This window comes from Lepidochelys olivacea (assembly GCF_965140295.1).
Source record: "Lepidochelys olivacea isolate rLepOli2 genome assembly, chromosome: 6".
Classification (NCBI taxonomy): domain Eukaryota; kingdom Metazoa; phylum Chordata; order Testudines; family Cheloniidae; genus Lepidochelys; species Lepidochelys olivacea.
The window spans coordinates 10,326,495-10,343,834 of NC_140416.1; the positions used below are offsets into that span (position 1 = coordinate 10,326,495).

Here is a 17,340-nt window from a genome sequence, read left to right on the forward strand (position 1 = left end):
AAATACTCACAAGCAACCAAACACCACGCAACAGAACCACTAACCCAGGAACCTATCCTTGCAACAAAGCCCATTGCCGACTGTGCCCACATATCTATTCAGGGCACACCATCATAGGGCCTAATCACATCAGCCACACTATCAGAGGCTCGTTCACCTGCACATCTACCAATGTGATATATGCCATCATGTGCCAGCAATGCCCCTCTGCCATGTACATTGGGCAAACTGGACAGTCTCTACGTAAAAGAATAAATGGACACAAATCAGATGTCAAGAATTATAACATTCAAAAACCAGTCGGAGAACACTTCAATCTCTCTGGTCACTCGATTTCTGATCTCGAAGTGACTAACCTTCAACAAAAAAACTTAGAAAACAGACACCAACAAGAGACTGCTGAATTGGAATTCATTTGCAAATTGGATACAATTAACTTAGGCTTGAATAGAGACTGGGAGTGGTTGAGTCATTATACTAAGTAAAACTATTTCCCCTTGTTTATTCCCCCCCCGCCCCCCCCCCCCCCGTTCCTCAGACGTTCTTGTTAACTCCTGGAAATGTGCTGGAAATGGCCCACCTTGATTATCACTTCAAAAGGTTTTCTCTCCCCCCACCCCACTCTCCTGCTGGTAATAGCTCATCCTAAGTGATCACTCTCCTTACAATGTGTATTTTTTCATGGTCTGTGTGTATATAAAATCTCCTCACTGTACTTTCCACTTTATGCATCCGATGAAGTGAGCTGTAGCTCATGAAAGCTTATGCTCAAATAAATTGGTTAGTCTCTAAGGTGCCACAAGTACTCCTTTTCTTTCTGCCAGTACAGACTAACACGGCTGCTACTCTGAAACCTAACTCCAGTTAGTGGCTCTGGCTTGACCCTTGGCATAACTCTGAGTCTGGCTTTGACCCCCGGTGAGACTTCTGGTTCTGACTCTGTACTAGTGTGGGGCTGATCCGCCCCGTCACAGGGAGTGATTTAGATATGGATGGGGTAGGGACCTCATGGCAGAGCTTGTGGACGTCATGCCATGCTCGAGACAGCTGGAGGGAGCGGGGGAGAGGTGACAAATGAGCCAACGCTAAAGCATTTCAGTCATTATCCCTGACAGCAGAATAAAGGAATGCAGCCATACGGGTCTATTGCTTTCTTGTTTTAGCTTTTACATGCTTTCTTTTAATAAAACTTTGGCACAGGAATGGGCCAGTGAGAAACCGTAAACTCAATGTATAAAGGTACATGGCCACAATTTTCAAAAGTGACTAGTGATTTTGGATGTCCTGATTTCTTGGCGGTCAACTTGAAACATCTTGAAGAGATCTGGCTTTCAGAAGGAGGGTGCTCAGTACTTCCTGAAAACCAGAGCCAGGTAAAGCACCCCAAATTGGGCACCCAAAATGTGGGGACCTAGAAAAAGAGTGAGATGGGAAATGGTTTTCAGATCCCATGAACATTTTTGAAATTTCTAATTTTTTCTGCATCTGGACAAAAACTGAGACCTTGTGAAACTCCCCCCACCCCACAGTAGCCTGCTCGTTAGGAAACTCCCGTGGGGTGTGGAAGACCCAGGTTCAAGTAGTTCAGCAGGGCTTTGAACCTAGGTCTCCTGCATCTCAAGTGAGTGCCTGTAATGGGGGTCTTCCCCTCAGCCTGTAGCACACCCTGGTGGCCCAGGACAGTGTCACCATTGCATCCCTACCTCAGTTTCCCCAAAATGAGGTTTTTTAATAAATCCAATGAGATTTGTATATTGAACAGCGCCCCTTCCAGGGGTCTAGTTTATTCAACCACCCATGAAACACGAATACGTGTCCTGCTTGTGTCTCTAGCTGTGGTGGGGGTGTGGAAGAGGAGGAAAGGACTGAGTCAGCCTTAGTCTGTTAATCCCAGTTATGCCCAATGTCCCTTATCAGAGAGGCCTTTATCACCCACAACCCTCTTCTGGTATCAGGGACCACTTGGCATGAGCTGGAGAAGGGTCTCTTCTCTTGGGTTAAGGTCCCCAGTGGAGGCTGAACCACAAGGACCCTTCCTCAGGACAGCACATAATTCCAGTTCTTCTCCTGTTGCCTGCTGGAATCGTCCATGGGAGCCAGGCTCCTCTGAGACTCAGCATTTGTAGTCCTTTCCTTCTGGAAACTCTCCCACCCAGGAGCAATCTCCCCCTGGGTTTCCTTTGCTGCTGAGCCCCAGTCACCACCTTCCCCTTGAGAAGCCTTCTCCATAGGAGCGTTCTCTTTCTGCTCTCTGGGGATCAATGCTTTCCTCGAGCCCCACTGTAGTGTAACTTCCTTTTTATCTTGCCCAGGTGTTTCCCTAGCTAATTAACTGCCTTCCAGTAACTCAGTGACTTAACTAATCGCAAGTGAACAGAGCATAGGAGGTAGGCTGAGCCCCTGACCTCGTCAGCTTCCCTCTGACAGTGCTGTTCCAGGTGACTGCCTATTCTGGGGGTGGGTCTTTCTCTCTCTGGTTTGGACTAGAAATTCCATCCTGGACCTGAGAATCCTTCCCAATGAAAGATGAATTGAAATTTGTTTTCAATGAGTTGAGATTTTCCAATGAAAACCCATTTAATAGAAAAACTCCTGACCAGCCCTTCCCTGAATCACTACTTGCTTTTGAAAATCTTGTCTGTCATCTGAAAAATGTTTCAATAATGACACGAGCTACAGGCAACTTCTTGCATAATTGTAACTGCATCCATGTGACACCAAAATTGAGGGTCTTTCCCCCCATTTTGTTGCTGGTGGCAAGTTACTTTTCCATCAAAGCTGTGTTTTTGACAATTCTTCCAACCATTCTGAATGCACTGCAGGAGTGTGTGCTTGTTTCTTACCTTGGAAATATCCGCAGTGAAAGTCGGGTCTTCCCTGTTTTTGTTGGAGAACTCCTTGGAAGACTCAGAAATGTGGATTGGGAGTTTTCTCAGGGTGTCTACACTACGGGCGCTACAATGCTATGGCGCCATAGTGTAGACACTTCCTACAGCAATGGGTGGGGATTTTCTGTTGATGTAGGTAATCCACCTCCCTGAGCGGCAGTAGCTAGGTTGATGGAAGCATTCTGCTGTCGACCAACCCGCATCTACAGCAAGGGTTAGATCAGCATAGTTATAGCACTTAAGGGTGTGAATTTTTATAGACCAGGCCTTAGCCTTTTACTTAGAGTTGGCCTACAATGAAAAGTTATATCAACATATTTACAATGATCAGCAATGTGAAAAAAACACACCCTTGACTCACATAGCTACACTGACAAAAGCCCCAGTGTAGAGGCAGCTATGTCGATGGAAGAGCACTTCCATCAACGTCACTAATACCATTTGGGGAGGTGGTTTTCCTACACCAACAGAAAAACTCCTATCAATGCAGGCTGCACCTACACTTGGGAGCTGGGCTGGCATAGTTATGATGGAGTTTCCCACCAAGTCTGACAGATGAGCCGCAATGACTTATTGTAGGTCTTGTATGTCATTTATTGTAGATCAAAGACCAGTTGTGGAACCTGCAATCCTGTCCGCGGATGCCACAGGTGAAGACAAATGTAGATATATGTGGGTTGCTTTTAGCTTTACACCTCACATGTCTCTCCTTGACTGCAGCAATCCATGAGCTCTCAAAGTGGCAGAACTGCCACCATTGGACCTTGTCATGAGCTAAGAGCTCCCCAGTGTTGAGGTCAACATTGCAAGATTGGAGGTTGACCCTGAGAGTGTCTTTGTAACATTTTCTTGCTCTGCCCCTAACACAAGTTCCAGTCTACAATTCTCTGTAAAAGGCCTTCGGTATTCTACTGGCAGACATATGGACCACACCATCCCAGCTGTGCTCTTACGATAAAAGCTTCAATGACTGTGATGTTGCAGCACTTAAGAACCTCAATGTTTGGTGTAGTAAGATGAGGCCCTGAAACATAAACTCTTGCATCAGAGGCCTGGTATGAAGCCTAAGGCCCGAACTAAAGTAATGGTCAAGACTTTGCTAACATAAAACAAAGTTCAGCTGTGAGCCAGAGGCAGGCCCTGCTCACAGAATCTGTGCTGATGGTGCAAAATTACACATACCTAACAGGTACTGGGCACTAGTTATGGAAACATGTGCCACGATGGTACCAGAACACTCCGGTACTAGCATATTCCCCACAGATAACAGGAACAGGCTGACCTATCCTAAGGACAGGGGCAGGAAGGTAATATGTTAGAGTTGTTTTGTGAGAGGCGGCACCCTAACACGTAGAGGGGCTGCACCTCTACGCGTCAGGAGTGATGTGTAACTTGTTTGTACCTGTGTATAAGAATCCCTCAGTGAATATCTTTGTCTGGCCTAGGGGGCAGTGGTAAATCCCGCCACTGACTGAGCCGGTCCACTGTCAGGGAGTACATATGTACTAGCAGAACTGTAGGTATCTGATCCAGGGAGCTAGAGACTGTGTTTCATTTGGCAATAAGCCTGGCCGGATGCCTTCATACCTTATCAGAGTCTGTGGTCATTGGGGGTTCTCTCGGGGTCTGTTGTGTCAGCGATCTGCGGAGCTGGGGCAGCACACAGAGGGAACACATGCATGCAGCTGACTGTTGTCAACATTGAACAGAACAGAGCACCACACTTCTGACAACATTTGGAACCAAATCTTACCATTTTATTCCCATTATCCACCATAGACATCATAGGTGGAATTGATCCAAGTATCTTAGATGGTGTTGATAAGAAGTCCACATATTGCAGCAGTAGAGGAGTGTGGTGATGACAATGGCACAGTTAACATCCATTTGTGTTTACAGTTTGACACTGTTTTTTCAGAAACAATGACGAAGATTTCTGAAGGTATCGCTGCTGCACCAATGTGCTTGGTAATGCTGTCGTCAGTCATTGCATCTTGTTAAACGACATTGCCTGTCAAAATTTGTCAACAACCTCATTGATGGCCACAAATGGAGTAGCTGCGGTACGACCTAGTCAAGTCTGGACCATGACTTCTGTCTTCTTTAGGCTGATAGTTAAGCCAAAACATTTTGTGGCAAACGCAAAGCAGTCAGTGAGCAACTGAATGTTCCTGGGCCAAAAAAGCACAATCATCGGTGAACAGCAGTTCATGAATAATTGTCTTCATAACTTTTGTCCTCACAGGCAGGCAATGCATATTCAAGATACCTCCATCTACACTGTACTGCACATAAATGCCACAATCAATGTCTCTGAACGCATCTGCTATAACAACTGCAAACATGATGCCAAATAGTGTTGGAGCAAGAACACAGCCATGTTTTACTCCATTGGTGACAACAAAGGGAGCTGAGAAGCAGTCTTGGTGAAGGACATGAACGTGCATTCCTGAATGGAAAGATTTAATAATGCTGACAAACTTACCAAGGCAACTGAACTTGTGGAGGACTGTCCACAGGCCATCTCAGTTTACAGAGTCAAAGGGCTTAGTAAGATGGGAAATGGGGAGCAGACAGAGCTCCTGACATGGGGAGGAAGTGGGTAAGGGGGTGCACATGAGAGCCCTTGCCATGGGAACCCTAGTATAGGGAAAGGAGGGAATGGGAGCACAGGGAACTGCTGGAGACTGGGAGAAAAAGGGAATGGGGACTATGAGGGGAAAGATGGCAATGGAGGAGCACACAGAGCCCTTGCCATTCAGACAATGGGGGCATGGAGGATATTGGACTGGGTGTTCACGGAAAGCCAATAGCATGGTAGAAAAATGGGGGATTCTGGTGTGGGAGGAGGGGGGTATGGGGGCACACAGAAACCCTAGCTGGGGGAGACTGGGGTGTTCAGGGAATCCCTGCAATAGAGGGGGATGGGAGGGTGGCATCCAGGGAGCTGTTGGGGAGAGTGGAGGGATGCAAGGAGCCCCTGGGGTGCAATAAGCTCAGCTGACACAAGCAACAACATGTGCAACCCCCTAGAAAAAACCTTTAGTCCCTAGGAAGAAGAATTTCTCTGGGGGCAGGCATCGCATAGGACCAGCCCTACACAGGCTTTCTTACAAGCCCTGGGGACAGAAGTGGGGCAGGGCAGAAGCATATTTCATATCTAATATACTTATATGGCCCCTACCACCCTAGTATCTGAACACATCGCGGACTTTAATGTATTGATTCTCACACACCTCTCTGAGGCAGGGCAGTGCTATTATCCCCATTGTATGGATGGGGAAAGTGAGCACAGAGTGACTGAATGACTTGCTCAAGGTCACACAAGAAGTCTGTAGCAGAGCAGAGAATTCAGTGTGGGTCTCCATTTAACACCCTAACCACGGGCCAAACCTGCCCAGCCTCAGTGCACAACTTTATGGCTGCTCTGGGTCACAGGGCTGCCATAACCCTGGGGTGCCTAAATTATGCTAGGAGCTATTCTGGCTCCTGACCGGCCCAGAACCAAGAGGGGCCCAAAAATTATTTAAAGTCATCTTTGCTTCCTCTTCCTTGGGCTGGGCTGTGCAGTCCCTCACACAGTCTTAAGCATCTTGAATCAAAATAATTCCCTGTCTCAATCAGTTTTCACATTAGCCCTACTCTCCTCCTCCCTTTTTCTCCTTTCCACTTTCTTTATACATTACAGAAAAGTAAAGAAAGTCACACGCTCAATTTATTTTTTCCCTGCAGTTCACCACTAAGGATTCAAACCTGAAAGGTGCTGAGATCCTATGGCTTTCATAGGAGCTGGGGATCAGTCCCTCCCAGAATCAGGCTGTCAGCTGGACCTTTAAAGAAAAACTCAGTCATACACTTTGAATTGGAAACAAACAAACGCAACCCCAAATGCCAAGGTCCTGATCCTGCAATGAGCCCTGTGCAGGCAGAGCCAGGGAATCCATGGGGGCGCAGGGTTCGGATTGCCTGCCTGGAATCCCAATTTCCTTCCCTGCCTTAGCAACTGGCCTCTGAAATGATTAAACCGGAAGGAATTTTAACAGCTTTCTGATGGCATGTTTGTTCTGGGCCTTTCCCTCTGTGAAAGCAGACAAGGCACCTGGGGCACCAGGTGATCCCTGGTCAGTTTCAGCCTCAGTTTCTCAAGCCCTTGGTTGCAAAGGCTGGCTCTCTTAAAAATTCCCCTCCAAGTACAAGCCGAAAAGATGGCAGGAGAGGTTTCTCTGAGCTCTTTGGTTCTGATCAGGGCTGAGCTTGGGGCCCAGTCTGGCCTGACTGTGTCATAGAACCACAGAAGATCAGGGCTGGAAGAGACCTCAGGAGGTCAGCTAGTCCAACCCCCTGTCTCTTTTCTAGTTGTAGCTGGGTGGATCTCAGGTCATTAGAGAGACAGGCGGAGGGAAGTACTGGAATAGCTTTGACTGGCCCAACTTCTGCCAGAGAGACCAGGAAAAAAAAAAAAAAAAAGGAGGACTTGTGGCACCTTAGAGACCAACACATTTATTTGAGCATAAGCTTTCCTGAGCTACAGCTCACTTCATCGGCTACCTCACCCTTGTCTCTCTCCTGGCTCTTTAAGAGATTGTGGGGCAGCAGATTCTTGCACAGGTAAAGTGGGAGGCTCCCGTCTTCCCCCTCCTCCCCTCCCTGTCTTTCCTACCCCCTCCCTATGTATGTCATTGAGGATTAGCAGCTGGGGCCAGGCCAGGCCAGCGCAGCAGCGCCCGGGAATCCGCTGTGCACGGCCGCGCGCAGAGGCCGGGAGGCCAAAAATCAAGGAGGAGGGCACGGGTCTTGGCTTATTTTCCTCGGCTAATGAGCCTCCCACCCCCTCTCTAGCCTGGGCGGGGAGAAGGCGAAGAACCGTCCCCCGGGCCTCTGCGGGCGCGAGGACTTCCTGGAGCGAAGCCGGCCGCCCGGGGAGCCTGCACCTGCTGGGAGGAGCGGCGGGCACCATGAAGGATCGGCTGGAGCAGCTCAAAGCCGTGAGTCACTTGGGCGGCGGCGGAGAGGAGCCAGGCGGGGCCCGGGGCTCGATCCCTGCGCCCCGGGGCTGCAGGGGGAGGATGCTAATAACAAGACCGCTCCTGCAGCGCTGCGGGGGCTCGATGCCGTGGTGATGATGAGAGTGGGAAGCGCCAGGGGAAGGGGGCATTCGCTGGCACTTGTGGTTCCCCCCCACCCCGCCAGCTCCCTGGTACCTCCAGTATCTCCCCTCCCTCCCCAGCTCTCTGGTAGCTCCGGTCTCTCATCTCTCCTCCCTTCCCTTCCTCCCCCCCAGCTCTCTGGTACCTCCAATATCTCCCTCCCTCCCTCCCCCAGCTCTCTGGTACCTCCCTTCCTCCCCCCCAGCTCTCTGGTATCTCCAATACCTCCCTACCTCCCTCCCCTCCCCCAGCTCTCTGGTATCTCCAATACCCCCCCTCCCCTCCCCTCCCCCAGCTCTCTGGTACCTCCAGTATCTCCCTTCCCCCCCCCCGCTCTCTGGTATCTCCCTTCCCCCCCCAGCTCTCTGGTACCTCCAATACCTCCCTTTCCCCCCCCCCCCAGCTCTCTGGTACCTCCAATACCTCCCTTCCCCCCCCCCTCCCCCAGCTCTCTGGTACCTCCAATACCTCCCTTCCCCCCCCCCTCCCCCAGCTCTCTGGTACCTCCCTTCCTCCCCCCCAGCTCTCTGGTACCTCCAATATCTCCCTTCCTCCCCCCCCTCCCCCAGCTCTCTGGTATCTCCCTTCCTCCCCCCCCTCCCCCAGCTCTCTGGTATCTCCCTTCCCCAGCCCTCTGGTACCTCCCTTCCCCCTCCCCCAGCTCTCTGGTATCTCCAATACCTTCCTTCCCCCCCCCCCCCAGCTCTCTGGTATCTTCCTTCCCCCCCCAGCTCTCTGGTACCTCCAATATCTCCCTTCCTCCCCCCCTCTCCCCCAGCTCTCTGGTATCTCCCTTCCTCCCCCCCAGCTCTCTGGTACCTCCAATATCTCCCTTCCTCCCCCCCCCCCCCAGCTCTCTGGTATCTCCCTTCCTCCCCTCCCCCAGCTCTCTGGTACCTCCAATATCTCCCTTCCTCCCCCCCCCCTCCCCAGCTCTCTGGTACCTCCAATACCTCCCTTCCTCCCCCCCCCCCTCCCCAGCTCTCTGGTACCTCCAATACCTCCCTTCCTCCCCCCCCCCCAGCTCTCTGGTACCTCCAATACCTCCCTTCCTCCCCCCCCCCTCCCCAGCTCTCTGGTACCTCCAATACCTCCCTTCCTCCCCCCCCCTCCCCAGCTCTCTGGTACCTCCAGTGTCTCCCTTTCTCCCCCCCCCCCAGCTCTCTGGTACCTCCAGTGTCTCCCCCCCTCCCCCAGCTCTCTGGTACCTCCAGTGTCTCCCCCCCTCTCCCCCAGCTCTCTGGTACCTCCAGTGTCTCCCTTCCTCCCCCCCTCTCCCCCAGCTCTCTGGTACCTCCAGTATCTCCGCCCCTCACCCCCCCCCCCCAGCCACCAGCTCTCTGGTGGCTCCAGGATCTCTCCCCCCCGCCCGGCCCCATCTCCCTGGTCTCTCCAGTATCTCCACAAAAACAAGGAGGAGTCCGGTGGCACCTTAAAGACTAACAGATTTGTTTGGGCATAAGTTTTCATAGGTAAAAAGCCCACTTCTTCAGATGCACAGAGAAGTGGGGGTTTTACCATGCATCTGAAGAAGTGGGCTTTTTACCTATGAAAACTTATGCCCAAATAAATCTGTTAGTCTTTAAGGTGCCACTGGACTCTGCATTGTTTTTGTGGATACAGACTAACATGGCTACCCCTCTGATACCTAGTAGCCCCACAATCAGCTCCCCCCCACCCTCACATCTCCCTAGTCTCTCCAGCCCCCCGCCCCCCAACACCCTAGTCTCTCTAGTATCTCCCCCATCCCTCAGCTCTACAATCGGCCTCCCCATCTCCCTGGTCTCTCCTATGTAAAGCTGGGGGCGGGGGGAATAATCAAGCTCCATCTAGGGAGTTATTGTTTGCCTCTCTCTCCACAGTGAAAGAGGTTGGGGTGGGGGGGGGTCGAGCAATGGCTATATGTTGCAAATTGGGGGGCAGCCCCCCCACCCCAGGGATAAGAGGTGTTTGATGCTCCTAGGTTGGGAGGGGAAGGAGGAGAGTGTCTGAATGAGGTGTCCCGAGGGCTGAGCAGGTTGATGCTGAGGTTGAGGTTCTTTTGCTTTCTGAGAACAGGTGGTGGTGGGGGTCCAGGGTTCAGAGGGGGCCTGCTGGCCAGGGGCCCTTGTTCCTCTATCTGGGGGGGAGGAAGGGGGGCTAGGAGGGTCAGCTGAGGAAGGGGGGGGATGGACTGAAGAGATTTGGGGGATGGAGGCCATTTCAGTCCCCCTCCCATCCCCCCCACTTGTATTTGGATGAGTCGAGCTGGCAACTTCCTCCTTTTTTCCACCCATTGCTCTGCCTGTCCGTTAACGGCCTTACCCGCAGCAGGACCTGGCGATAACATTACCCGCAGGGTCACACCCATTATTGCTCTGGCACTTTGCTCTGTGACTATCTGAGCTTCCTTCCCCTGCATCACAGGGACACCTTGCTTACTGATCACAGGGTGGTTAGCGCCAGGGCCTCGGGCTATTCTCGGGAGGGTTGCTTGGGAACACTGGCTCTGGTGTTAGTTTCTTTAGTGTGTGGGGTTGCTTTTGAGCACCAGGGGCTGTGCACAATGTGCTGCTATTGTAGGGTCGTTTGTGAACTGCATGTGCTGCGTTGTTCCTGTAGGGTTGCTTCCAACCACCCCCCCGGGGCTACGCACCCACCTTTCTGTTCTATGATGTTGTATGAACTCCCAGGGACTGCAGGCTGCCTCGTGATGGTAGGGACACCCAAGGGAGCCGCATGCGCGTGCTGCCTCGTGATTGTAGGGTCACCCAAGAGAGCTGTGTATGTTCCCTTGGTGGCGTCACTGGTGTCAGCAGGCAGGTCGCCCAGGGCAAGGCCGCCTGCTGGCACGGGGTCAGACTCTCACAGCTTTCATTGCCAGGAAGCACTGGCTAAACGTGTATCAGACAAAGGGCTGAATGCAGAGAATAAAAGGCCGAAACAAATGGGGGCCTGGTGTCTGTGAGGCTCCTGGGTTAGGCGGTCCCCTTACGCCCTCCTTCTCCCCAGCCTGTTTTACCCCAACCCAGCTGTAATGCAGGATCTGCCCTGCCTGGTAGCGCATGGGCAGCAGCTAAGCAGAGCCGGGTGGGCGCAGCATGTCTGTAGTACCCTGTCTGCAGCTTCTTTGCTTCAGGGGGGCTCTGGGGGTTTTTGGTCAGAGGTGTCAGAGAAATCTATAATGCTGTGGAAGTGGGTCTAGCTCCCACCCTGGAGTGTGTCACCTTTAAGGGAGCAGGTATTCGGAGACCAAACCATCCCTGTTCTGATCCCATCGCCTGGGGCAGCAACATCTGGTGCCCATATTCTCCTGAAAGCCTGGTGATATCCCACTATACCAGGCTGAGATGTGGGGATTAGAGGGAGTGTGGACGAGGGGTCAGAGCATGGGCCTAGACATCTGGAGCTCTGCTGCTGACTCGCTGTGTGACTTTGGCTGAGTCACTCCCCCCACCTCCCCATGCTCGGTTTCCCAATCTGTGAAATAGGGTTAATGATGGTGGGCTGTGGAACGGCCATGTACTTTCGGGCGTTTGCTACAAAAGAGGAGTAGGGTCTCTTGTTCTGGTGAGAGCCTGGGGGAGCAGCAAGGTCAGCCCCTGAGGCTGGAGGCAGGGGGAGTGCTCAGTAGTGCCCCTCCCTGAAGCTGAATGAGCAGCGCTGTTCTCTATAGAGAACCATTCCCTGATGAGCACGAGGGAAGGGGATGAAAGTTGCTGCGGGGCATGAGGAAGCGGCAAAGGATGGGCAGGAATCTGCAGGGCTCTGAGGGGGAAGCGTGAGAGACAACCCAACCCTCTCTGCCCAGGGCGTCCTAGGGGCAACGCCACCCCAGCCTTGGGGCCCTGCAGGGAAATCCATGTGCCTTGTTTGAACTGCACCAACGATGGGAGACCCTGGGGGGAGATCCAAACCATCACTAAAGATGGCTCTTCTCATTGGGGAATAGCGGGCTGTGCCAGAAAACAGAGCCCCGGAGAGAAACCAGCATCTCCTGAGTAAATGCTCACCCTAAGGATTGCATCAGGCTTGTCACATTAACAGCTTCCCCCCCATTCCCCCCTCCCCAAAATCTTGGCCTATCCAGAAAGGAGAGGCCTCTCCCAATCAGATTGATCTCTTCTCCTAGAGCCCGAAGGGTTAAACTTTTTTGCCTGGCTTCCCCTAGGGGGAATAAAGGCCTCTCCTGGTCTTGAAGTGTCCTTCCAGGACACCAGGGGTTAAACTCTCCCTTTCACCATCACCCCAGTGACGATCAGGGCTGGCTGGAAAACAAAAATTCCTTTCTGCAAAAAAGGGAGAGGTTTGGAGATTTATTTTCTGCATAGGAATTAAAGAGATCTCATGAGACAGAGAGCATCTGTGTCCCCACAATAACCCGGTGGTTCGGGCACTCATAAAGGATGTAAGAGACCTGGGTTCAAGATCCTGCCCTGAATCGGGGAGAGAGGGGCCTTGAACCTGCGACTCCTGCATCACAGATGGGCTATTCTGGAGTCTCTCTCTGCTTTGGGGGGTTGATCTCCGCAGTACAGGAGCGGGGACAGGCGTCCTCTGAGCTCTCCTCATTCTGCCGGTCCATGGCAGTGTTGATTCATTTGCTGTCCCTGTTGGTGGTTGGGAGAGAAGGGGGTGGGGCAGAGTGACAGGGATTTAGCTGGGATTACAGAACCATCAGCTAGGGGAAGAGGAGATAAAACGCTTGGGAGAGAGAAGGGGATTAATTTTATTTTTATTCCTTGGAGGGTTGGAGTCCTGAACTGGAAGTGAGAGTGGGAGGGCAGGTGAAGAGAGGGGATCTGGATGGGTAGCAGGGCCGTCCCCTCTTGGGAAATGATCCAGTCCCGCCCTGGGGGGTTTACCAGGGTCTGAGTGGGATATGGCACATCGGGACAGTTCCCCACCCCTTGGATACAATCCCAGATCTGTCTTGGCATGGGGACCTTGTCAGGGTGTGACCAGTGGGGCACAAGGAGCAGGCTGGTCACTGTGGCATTCTCATGACCTGCTCTTTGTAGCCTGGGAGGGCAGTGGGACAACTAGCATATTTCCCATAGTTGCTCCCCTGTTGTTTGTGCCACATGATGTGTCTCCTTGGTAGACACCTTCTTGAGGCGTTGAGCTCCATCTGAGAGGCACTGTGTTGGCAGGGGGATGGGTCTGTTCCAGGGGTTTCCGCTCTTGGGGGTCTGAGTAGGGGTTTTGGGTCCGTCTCTCTGTGGATCAGAGCACAGACAGGCCCTATAAGGCCTGGTTTAATCACCAACCAATTGCTCAGCTGCCTTCCTCCTCCAGAGGGCACAGGCTGGAGGTTCACTGGTTATGCTTGGCCTGCTCTAGCTGGAGCAAAGTTCAGCCTCCTAGATGATGAGCATAGCAGTAAAGATCTGAGCAGAGCTGTGTTACTGCCCCCACCCCCAAAGGTCCTGTGGAGAGCAGAGCATGTCCCAGGCTGGAGGTTACGATGCCATGGTGCCAGCCGTCAAACAGGGGCCAATCTGGCAGTGGCCTTGGGCTAATGCAGGAATAGTAGCCTCAGTACCTTCCTCCAATGACTCTGCAGCCCTCTGGGGAAATCAACCATGATAGTTATTGCAGAATAGCTCCCCACTATTCTGTTCCTGAATAGAGTGCTCACAGGGGGAGTGACTGTGCAATAGCATGGCCTAGTGAGCAGAGCACTGCGACTCAGGAGACCTGGTTTCTAGTCCCAGCTTTGCCACTGGCCAGCTGGGTGACCGTGGGCAAATCACTTCCCCAAGCTGTAAAATGGGGATAATGATCCTGCCCTCTTTGCAAAGTGCTTTGCGACCTACAGGTGAAAAGTGTCGGATAAGAGCTAGGGCTGATGATTATTTTATCTGTGGTATTTCCCAGGTAGGGAAGCCCTTAGGGAGTTGACATTCTAGAGTTAACATCCTGATGTGCACAATTTTACCAGGATGTCTCTGGGCTTATGGCCAGAAACGATTCGCTAAGCCAGTCGCTCGTTCAGTACAGTGGCACTGACCAAACCTAATGTAACTTTGAGGTCTCCGTTCCTGGATGGTATTCCAGCAGTGGGAGGGGATCAGCCCTGCGGGGGGGGACGAGACGAGACGACAGACTGCGAGAGGGATGATAGGCCATGCTTCTGGCAGCAGAGGATCCTGTGGGAAGCTTCCTTTTATCCACACCTGGCTAATTGTTTTGGATGACGTTGGTGCCCATTACATTGAGGACACTTTGTGGGCACTCAGCTCTGCAGTAGGCAGGGATCTCTTGGGCGTGGGTAGAGTTTAGATGGGCTCTGGTCAAATATCTGAGAGAACAGCTCTGCCGCTAGCAGAGAATCAAATGGATCCAAGTCACTTGACAAATAAAACACTACTAAAAAACCAGCCGTCGGTTACCATGCTGCACCGGGCAGCCACTTGGAGCGAAGAGCCTCATAATCGGGAAGCTGCTTGCAGTGCATCCCAGCAGCTTTATTGAACCTGCTGCTATTAGTACTATTTATCTGTATTACCGCGGTCCTTGGGAGACCTGCTCACGGAGCAGGACCTGTTGTGCTAGGTGCTGTAAAAATACAGAACAAAACGACAGTCCCTGCCCCAGGTCACTTGTCTTCTCTGTATGGGAGAAGAGACAACAGATGGGCACAGCCAGGGAAGTACAAGAAAACAATGAGAAAGTATTGGTCAGTGGGATGGGCAGTGGTCTGCGCACATCAATGATCTGAGCGTGGTCAGGTTTTCATGGGCATCGCAGCAAAGGAGAGTTTTGAAGAGGGCTCTGACTGGGGATGATGAGGCGGAGCTGGAGATGTTTTACGAGGAGCGTCTCCCAAGCATGAGGGGCAGTCTGAGAGAAAGCTCAGAGGTGCCTGTTTGAAATTATAACTGTGGGTGGTGGAAGCTGGTCCAAGGGGCCAATTGCAGGTGAGCATCAACAGCTTGATAGCGAATGAGGGATGAGAGGTCGGATGGGGATTGACCGCAAAGGGCCTTGGAAGTGAAGACAAGCAGCTTATGTTTGATGCGATAGAGAAGGGGGAGCCAGAGGAGGGATGCAAAGAGAGGAGGTCAGCGACAGGCTAAGAAAATGATCTTTGCACAACAATACTGTATATTCTTATGTGCAAGGAGGTGGGCTCTTTCTGTTGGCAATCTGCATATACATCTGTAGCTCTTTTTAATATAGCTTTTCCATAACACTTGTAACTCCATAGCAAAGGGAGGCTAGAACACAGAACTGCAGACTCCAAACTCCTCCTCCCCCCCTCCCCCCCCAGTTGGCTAAGTGAGGTCCTCGGTATAACAAGTAGTACACTTTCCTGCCTTCTGCTGTGGAGATTTAAGAAGGAAGCAGAGCTTTTTGGGTGATGCCTACAACAGATGGGGTCAGGTTCTTGCTGGTTCGATGGCTGGAGGGGTCAGAAAATTGAGGGGAGAGGAAAATGTTAAATAGGCCAGGGGAGTGGGGCAAGGCGGGAGGGCAGCAGCTGTCCGTCTGTGCTGTTTGTTACCTGTGGAGACAGCGTCTGTTTGAGTCATGTGTCGTCCTGTTGGGCCTTGGGTCTCTGTAATGGCTACAGGATCAGCCATGGAGACCCACCAACTGTTGGATAACCAGAGAGAAACCCAGAGCAGGTATTCCTGGGGCAGCCTTTGGGGGCTAAGGTCATCCCTGGGGTAACACCCTGGGATGAACATGGACCTTGGTAGAGCACTGGTGGTGATGTTGTGGTGGGGATGGTGTATGAACAGAGGCCAGTGCCTTTGCCCTGGTGAGGGACACTAAGAACTTAGGGCCAGATCCTTAATGGTATTGAGGTGCCTAACTCCCACGGAAACCAACTGGGTTTTAGTACTTCATGATCTCAGGGTAACCCCGTCGCACCATCCTTTCCTTCACCAGTGTTCTCCACGGTGCCCACAGTGGGCGGCTGCAAAGTGGCCAATGAATGGCCCAACCTTCGGCTGGGTTTCCCTGGCAGGTGGAGCTAGTCCTTGGTGCTGGGGACCCTGCCCAGTCTCAGATCCTCCACTCAGCTCCCAACATATGGCTGCAATTTTTCTTCCTTCAGAACGTAACACATGACTAAGCTTCTCTCGCTCCCTGTTAATGACAACAACATACACCCTGGATGCCACTCCTGAGGTTTTCATGATCTTCTCTATGGCAGGAACTAGCTCCAGATGTCTTTCTTGCTTATCTCTTTTGACTGGGTTTTTTTGTTTTAAAATCTACTCTTGAATTCTTCCCTCCTGCGCCAAACATTATTCTTTTGGTTTTGTGGTACCCAGCAGTGTGCTGGTGTAAACCACCCTGCTTTGAGCCAAGAGCAGGCGTCGAACCTAGGACTCTGAGGGTAGAAGCATGAACCTCCACCATTAGAGCTGAAGGAGTAAGTACCTTGGCTGGCACTTGTTGCGGATGTGTTAACCGCATATGTGGTATAGCCACTAGGGGCAGACATTCACCTATCTTATAACATTGGCTTAGTGAAACCACTGCTAGAGGATTCTGGTATTTTCATTAACAAGGGGAAAACACATCTTAGTTTTTGACACTCTCATGTCAAAGACTGTGTGTGTGTGTGTGTGTGTGTGTGCTTACAGAAGGAAGGGGTGAAGGAGTGGGGAATGTTCCCATTTCAACCCAAACTTAGGGAATCCTAGAATATCAGGGTTGGAAGGGACCTCAGGAGGTCATCTAGTCCAACCCCCTGCTCAAAGTAGGACCAATCCCCATTTTTGCCCCAGATCCCCTAAATGGCCCCCTCAAGGATTGAACTCACAACCCTGGGTTTAGCAGGCCAATGCTCAAACCACTGAGCAATCCCATTTTTGTTTTTTCTGGAAATGATTCTACTTTGTTCCTTGGGTGGGGGTGGGGGGAAACCTGAGTGTCTCACCTGAATAGCTTAGGGTCTGAAGCCCTTGTACTGGCTTTGGAGCAATCCTTCTCCAGAAAATGTTCTGGAAATAGCTGGCACAAGGTGATATCTGGTGTGTTCCAAAGGCAGAATAATGTGTTTTCCCCAAGTGTCTCTGTGAGCCCTGGGGACACACAGGTAGGGGGCAGGATCTAGTGATGCCATAGAGACCGAGGTCATCTCAATCTCCCCTTCTGCTGGTGATAGGATTTTAACTGGAGGTTCCCCCAGAATCCCCTCCATCACATTACTCTGCTGGGCTCTTTACAGAACAAACAGAAAAATGGTCACGGCCATGAGGCATTAGCAATCAAACTCCAGGCTCTGCAATAGGATCTAGGAAAGCAGAACTCAAGCTGGGGTGGATCTAGAGCCTCAAAGGTATTTAGGTGCCCAACTCCCA

General features: G+C 51.7%; 1 protein-coding gene across 13 annotated transcripts in view; it reads left to right on the forward strand.

Moving 5' to 3' along the window:
* The first annotated feature begins 7,549 nt into the window (after positions 1-7,549).
* Positions 7,550-17,340, forward strand: part of STX3 (syntaxin 3) — a 37,194-nt gene continuing 27,403 nt past the window's right edge. For 7 of the 13 annotated variants that reach the window (XR_014712144.1, XR_014712145.1, XM_084631903.1 and 4 more), the window contains exon 1: positions 7,551-7,873. Coding sequence is in view for 9 of the 13 variants with exons in the window: in XM_084631903.1 (XP_084488029.1) it covers positions 7,562-7,873 (312 nt within the window). In the remaining 4 variants the exon portion in view is untranslated. Of the gene's footprint in view, positions 7,874-17,340 lie in introns of all 13 variants that reach the window. The other 6 variants (XM_084631899.1, XM_084631905.1, XM_084631902.1 and 3 more) reach the window with 2 other exon arrangements.